We start from the raw sequence: 6,953 nt of genomic DNA, 5'->3' as shown, positions 1-6,953 counted from the left end.
CTTGTGAACATCTCTAGTCAGTTTGCTTTTATTTTAGAGAAATTTTATAGTTTTTCAAGAATGCGTGTTGAGAGAATTGAGTTTTTACTCTGTTGCAGTCAACTGGGTAGAGAATCTGGTTCTCTGTGTGGATAGACATGAGCTTACTCTAGCTGAATCATGGGTATTTTTGGTAATTCTCATTTAGCCTTTATAAAATCCTGAGGCTGCATGAGATGGCGTGGCCCTTTAAGACAGAGAGTCGGTTTAGAATGGACAGGATTTCTGGAGTTCTTGAGCTACCTGTGTGGAGGGCACAGAGCTGTTGGGATATGGCCTAGATGAGTAATGTCCTGGCAGACGCCACCATCTTAGGCTAGGTGAAGTGACCCAGGATGGCTGGGGGGATGCAGAGGGAGGTACTCCCCGGTGAGAGGGGCTTAGGAGCCATTGTTGGGGAATGAGGAGTCCCCTTCTGAGAAGCAGGAAACCATGGGGCCTGGGGCCAGCTGAGGGCACGGTGGGTTATGAGTAGCCCTGCTGTACATGCCTTTGTCTGTCTCTCACTAGGAAACACATTGTCTCCAGCCAGATTCCCTGTCACTGTGGCTAAGCTTCTCATTCTTGTTTATATACAGCCTAGGTTTATGAACACACGTATTTATGTGTAGACACAGGAACTATGTTGTTGTAGTTGTGATTTGGGGTCAGGACATTCCCAAAGGCTCTGCCTAGAAATCCCTGCCACTCACCTCAATCCTCCCCCCACCAAACTTGCCACTGGCCACCAAGCCACCATTAGAAAGGGTGTGGGAATTAGCTGTACTGAGACCTTAGTGGTGGGAGGGAGCTGGTTTGGTTGCTGGTGTCATATAATGCCACCTGTGTTATCCTGTGGACAGCTGCTCCTCAATTTTTCTCTCTGCTCAGCTGCCTCCTGCTGGACTCCTCTCCTGTGACCCCAATTCTCAGGTCCGATAAACCCCCACTTCTGTGTCATCCTTTTAGGCTATGGAGTTGTAGGGTGGAGACAAGGGGTTTGTCCTGGTGAGAGATAGTCAAAGGCATCCACAGCAGATGTCTATGAAGGACTAAGACTTCCCGGGTGCCCTCTCAAGGCCCTGCTCACCTCAAGGTAATGCTGGCAGTACTCATGTGATCAGGCACCATGCTGACTCTGAATCAAAGCATTTCCTACCCACCTCTGGGGACACACCACTTGTAAGTGGCTGGGTCCTTTCCATTCTGCGATTTCCAGATCTCCAGATGTGGGAACCTTTTCTTGGTCAGCTCCAGGTGGAGACTGTTGCCAGGCAGTAGGGGGCGGGGGGACACTCAGTGAAGCATGGTTGGGCGTTCTCCATCCTATGTGGGAGGATTGGCAGGCCATCAGCTAAAAATGGGAGAGGCAGAGGTGGGCTGCAGCAAGAAATCCCCATGACCCTTCTCCTTTACAACCAGAATGCTTACTGGTCACCTCGAGGCTTAAGGAGTCAGTGGAAGCAAGCCATGCTAGAGGACCCGAATCAGGGAGCAGGGGCCAACCATGAAAAGGTGATGGATGCTATAGCCAACGTCCCTAGTGAGGACAAAAAGCCTGAGGATGTCACGGTAAGCTAGGCCAAGAAGCAGAGTATCCCTTGAATGGGGAGTGGACTGGGCAGAATGCTTCCTCTTTTCCTGAGACCCACAATTCCTTTCTACCATTCTGGATGCCCCTGGGGGCCTCGGTGTGAGCTCACTCTGAGCTGGTGTGCTGCTTTCACTTTCTTCTAGACAAGCTCTAATTTGTCCTCTGGGATGCCTCTGGGAGACAGGTGCAGAGATGGGAACACTGAACACACTGGCTCCCTTCTTCCAATCCAGGAGAAGGCTCCAGGCTTCTGAAAATGGGTCAAAATTTTCAGGACATTTGCATTCCTTCAATCATGGCAGCGAAGTCCCTGGTCCTTGCCAGGTTCCCCTTGTCTACCAGGAAAGTCCCTGCCACTATTCACACACACACACACACACACACACACACACACATGCATGCGCAGGTGTCCACACATTCAGCCCCTTGTCCCATGTAATGTCTCTTGGGATCTGATGCCATTTATTCTCAGAAAAGGCTGTACCTTCCCCTGGGTCAACTGAAGAGGTCCGCAGAAAACCTGGAGTATGAAGTTTAAAACCCGTTGGCTTCCAGTAGCTGTGAGAGAGCTAGAAAGACGCACATCGCAGCATTACCTGAGGGCTCACTGTGGGTGTTGTGGCATGATCGCTAAGGCTTTAATGTTGACGGTGTTTATTTAGCACTGGGTCCTGGCCTAAACATATCTCATGTTCTTGTCAGTATTGAGCCATGGTTCAAACCTGGCAGGGCTATTAGGCTCCCTGCTTTATAGAGGGTAGCCTGTGGTATCACAGAGCCTGCACTTGGTGGCCACAGCATGAAACCTGGGATCTTTTGACTGAATGTGTGAGGGTCTCCTTACAAAAAGGGGCTCAGAGACCATAGGGGAAGTCACCAAGAGGCCAACAGGAAAGAGACTAAGGGTTTAGAGATGGGGTCCTCAGTGCATGGCCCTCATAGAGCACACGAAAGGAGAGGTGTTCTTTTTTCTGAGGCATGAGGAAAATATTCAATATTTCGAGGATTGTTCTCACAGAAGATTAATATTCTAGGTCTCTTCCCAGAAAGCCAAGGAATGGAGGGAGGATTTACAACCACGGGTGAAACAGACTGCAGTGTGTAGAGCTGGCTCGGGGGCTCTCTCTCCTCAGGAACAGCACCCCATTACTGGGTGTCACACACTGTGAGAGGTTCCTAATGTATGTCGAGGGACAGGATCTGAGCCTCTGGTCATAGAGGTCACATAGCACTGTCAAAGAAAGGCCGAGGGTTGTGGGCAGCACGTATAGCAAAGTGTCCACAGAGAACATCACAAGTTCACGGGATTACGTTATCTCAAGAAAAATGGTTTTTAGGATGGGGAAGGTGAAATGGGAGTCCTGCTGAGTTTTCAGGCATCCCTGAATCTTACTTTTATAAGGAATCTGACCCCTAGTCACTCACTGACAGACAGTTCATCCCTCTTCCAGAGTCAATAGCTTGCCAGTGCCAGGGTTTTCTAGGGTCTGGGGACGACCATGAGTGGAAGTTACAGTTTGGATCTCAAATGTCTCCCAAAGATGACATGTGTTCCATTGACTCCACCTGGTGATGCTATTGGCAGGTGGTGGAGACCAAGGCAGGTGTAATTAGTAATTAGTGTAATTAGTCAGGTCATTGGAGATATGCCTTTGAGAGGAGTACGGAAATCTCAGCCCATTCTGCATCTCTCCCTCCCTCCCTCCCTGCTTCCCTCCCTCCCTCTCTTCTTCCCTCCCTCCCTCTCTCCCCTTTCTGGTTGTCACAAAGTGAGTAGTTTTGCTCTGTCACAGCATCCTCTTTCACCACCGGTGCAGAGTGCTGGAGCTCAGCAACTGTGAGCTGAAAGCTTTGAGCCAGAAGCCTAAACAAAACCATCTTCCTTGTAAGTTGGGTCCCTCAGGTATTTTGTGACAGACTGACACAGGTGATCCTCTGCCAAGAGTTTCCTACAGTGCACCCATTCTGGATTTGGAAACTTAACACTGTTCTTCTCTAGAGATTCAAGGACCCCAATTCCATGTGTCCCCTAGGAACCCTGCCTCCACCTGGAAGATCTGAATTGCAGGTTGCATTTTTGACATTTTTTTGGGGTGGAGGAATATTACACCATGCCCTCATCAAAATGTACAATTAACATATATTAATTTAAAACCCAGGTGGAAAAAGTGTCCCAGGGATTTGTTTGGCAGGGATGCATTTCAGGTTTCTAGATGCACTGCTGCCATAGTTCTCTATACCCAAATCCTCCAATTTGGTAGTGAAGTTCCCAGGAAGGGAGAAGAATATTAAAACTAAGTTGCAATCACTTCCTCGTTCTCTTCAGGACTGCGTGAATAATATGGTCATAAATTTCTTCTCTAACGTGTACCATTCTTCCATTAAGATTCAGTTCATGTGTGCTGCAGTCTTGCTTTTTGGAGATAATCCCCGTGGAAGGAAAGGGAATTCAGCTCTTCACCACTGAAGGGAGAAAATAAGACAGGCTTCTGAACATGGAATGATCTCTTTCCTACCCCCCCCGTGTGTCTCTGTCTCTCTGTTTCTCTCTCTCTCTCTCTCTCTCTCTCTCTCTCTCTCTCTCAACCCTCTCAGAGCCAATGTTTCTTAGAGAGGTGGCTTGGAGCTCCTCTGGAACACCTTCAACACTGAGCAGAAGACCTTTGGCAAAGTGGCAGGACAAAGGACAAACCTTAGGGCAGCAACTGATGGGAAAGCAATAGCTATGGGGGACGGCGTTCCTAGACCATACCTTGTTAGCCCAGTTCCTTCCAGGTGACAGATATGACTGTCCTGTGATGGGAGCCTCTGTCTCTCTGGATCTGTCCTTTTGCACAAAGACAGGCAGAAGAAAGCCCCCCTCCCTCGGTTCTTCTCACTTGCCCGCTTGCCATCAGTGCCTCAATCCTCAAACCCAGGGAGCATGTGGGAGAAGCCAGTGTCGGTGTCTCGTTGTACCTACTGTGAGTACAGTTGGGTTTATATATTAAGATGAATAGATATGTGAAATTAACATTGGCATCATGTGATAAAGAACTAACACACACACACACACACACACACACACACACAAATCAGCAAACATAAAACCTAGTGGCATTCCCCAAGTAACAGCCTCCATACTGGACAGTCTCATTGTCAGATAACCATCCAAGGTCATTTTGCTTCTGCTTACTGGGGGAAAATGTTAAGTGGCCTGTCTCTAAGGTATCCAAGCAAGGAAGTGGTGAAGCCAGGACTAGAGGCTGGTCATTTTCTGTCATTTTCAGATTCATGGTGGCAACTCCTTTTCAACTGCCCCCCAAGGAGAAGGGTGAGGAAGAGAAGTGAATTTCTTTCACAGAAGTGTTCTAGCAAAGGCTGTACCCCACCATCTATTAGATCTAGTTGGGGTATGTGCAATAAGACCTAGTGGACACACTTGGAAATGATGGCTGAAGCTGTGGACATCTGGTTTTCCCTTTGGAGATGAACAGCATCCCAGAAGTCCCCAGTCTCTCAGGGGAAGAATTCTCTTTGGGGGTTGGTATACTCACAGGGCGCCTGAGATGTGTCTGTCACTCTCTTTCCATCCCAGGGGGTGCAGAAGCAGATCTGTGACCTTGCGGAACAGCTCTCTAGACAGGCATCTTGGTGGTGTGCAGCTCACAAAGATCTCCAGAGTCAGATCGATGACCTGATGAAGGAGAATCAGGATCTCCGAGAGGAACTGAAGACATTGAAGGAGAAGGTTTCGGGAAACACAAAAAGCCCTGGAGCCTCGCCAGCTGAGACAGAAGCAGCCGGCAGTATGGTACAGCAGATTCTCTGCATTACAGAGATAACCACATGCAGGCATGCTGTCTCCACTGGGTATCCCTCAACATAAATCACACAGAAGTGACAGTAAATCTTGAGTGGGCCTTCCTGGGAACCTCCAGGGCACTCACGGGCTCTGAGGGAATAGCTACACACATGGCCGGGCCACCTCGGGACTCCAAGTTCCTACTTTACCTTAGTCGATGGACTGGATCCTGTCGTTAACTCCTCCAAGGCACAGGGGGAGTAGGGGCTAGATCTAACCCTGTAGCATAGTGGCTCGGGGCCGCCTGCTGTCACTGGTAGATGCTGAGATGGGTCTTGCGAGCCATTTTCTGTAGCTGCTGCTATCACGTCTCCCCTACCCCCTGCTCACAGTGAGTAGGTAAGATGTGCCCACAAGTTGGCAAGTTGTCACTCAGACTCTCCATCAGATGTCAGGCTCTCCAGGCTGTGAGGTAATCGCTCGACAAGTTCTTAAATGCTCACTGACTGTGCACGATTCTGCTTCTCGCGTGACTGTGGATAGGAACGGCATCTGCACCACAAACACAACACTTTGAACAACAAAAACAAAACAAACAAACAAAAAAAACAAAAAGCTGTGAATGCCACGGTCGTAAATTTGTTCAGGGCCAGCTGCATTCAAACACGGTTCCAGGAATGATGTCAAAAGGTCTGCTCTGCGTACAGTGTGTGACGTGCAAAGCTGTAAGTTAGCACTGAAAAAAAGGGTGTTAGAGGTTCACACTGCCCCTTCTTCCTCAGAGGACAGTGCGCAACTTAAAATACCAGCCCCACACTTGTAGACACACTTGTAGATAGCCTCCAGAGAGGGAAAGAGAAGGTCTTTGGCCAGCTGTGTGAATGTCGTGTAACCAAAGGACTTCTGAAAAGTCATGTGGGAACCAACTGTAGAACTGTCATATATGTATGTATGTATGTGTACATACACACACACACACACACACACACACACACACACACATATATATGAAAAGAATTTAAATGAATTCACCATAAGACACCCAACTAGATATCTTATCCCACCAAATAAATCCTCCAGTGCCAGGAACGGATTACTTCTTGTTGAGTCATTGGCCAGGAACTCCCCAAGTGTAGCAGACTGTTGGATTGCTCTCTGCAAAGTGATTGTAAGGCTCTATTTCTGAAGACACAATTTCCTCCCCGAAAAGGGGAGAGCCAGTTGTTAGCCATCTAGGAGCTCCACCCCTACTGACTAGTACGTGTATGTAGGTGCTCAGCATGCTACCAAAGGAGAAAGGTAATCATCCGTTATCACCCACGACAAACCCAGTTCCTTAAAAGGGAGACTTTCCTGCAGGATACATTGGTACAGTCCTGGTACAGATATCATGGGAATAACCAGCCACTTCTTTATTGAATATTAAGGCTCATTCAGTGAGGTGGAGCCCATACCTGACACCGCTAAACTCGACAAGACACTGAGACTAGATAGGTCATGTGCCTAGGAGAGATCCAAATCCAATTATTCTGCCACAAGAAGATATCAATAAAATGA

General features: G+C 48.3%; 1 protein-coding gene across 1 annotated transcript in view; it reads left to right on the top strand.

Moving 5' to 3' along the window:
* Window positions 1-1,473: 1,473 nt before the first annotated feature.
* The window catches only part of LOC110559852 (centromere protein J-like), a 20,129-nt gene continuing 14,649 nt past the window's right edge, over window positions 1,474-6,953 (top strand). Inside the window, exons 1-2 of the mRNA XM_021655486.2 lie at window positions 1,474-1,590; window positions 5,190-5,405. Coding sequence (XP_021511161.1) covers window positions 1,489-1,590; window positions 5,190-5,405 — 318 coding nt within the window. The 5' untranslated portion in view covers window positions 1,474-1,488. The remainder of the gene's footprint in view (window positions 1,591-5,189; window positions 5,406-6,953) is intronic.

The sequence above is a fragment of the Meriones unguiculatus genome, chromosome 20 (assembly GCF_030254825.1).
Source record: "Meriones unguiculatus strain TT.TT164.6M chromosome 20, Bangor_MerUng_6.1, whole genome shotgun sequence".
NCBI lineage: Eukaryota > Metazoa > Chordata > Mammalia > Rodentia > Muridae > Meriones > Meriones unguiculatus.
The sequence above is the reverse complement of the archived record's forward strand: the minus strand, read 5'-3'. Positions and strand labels throughout refer to the sequence as shown.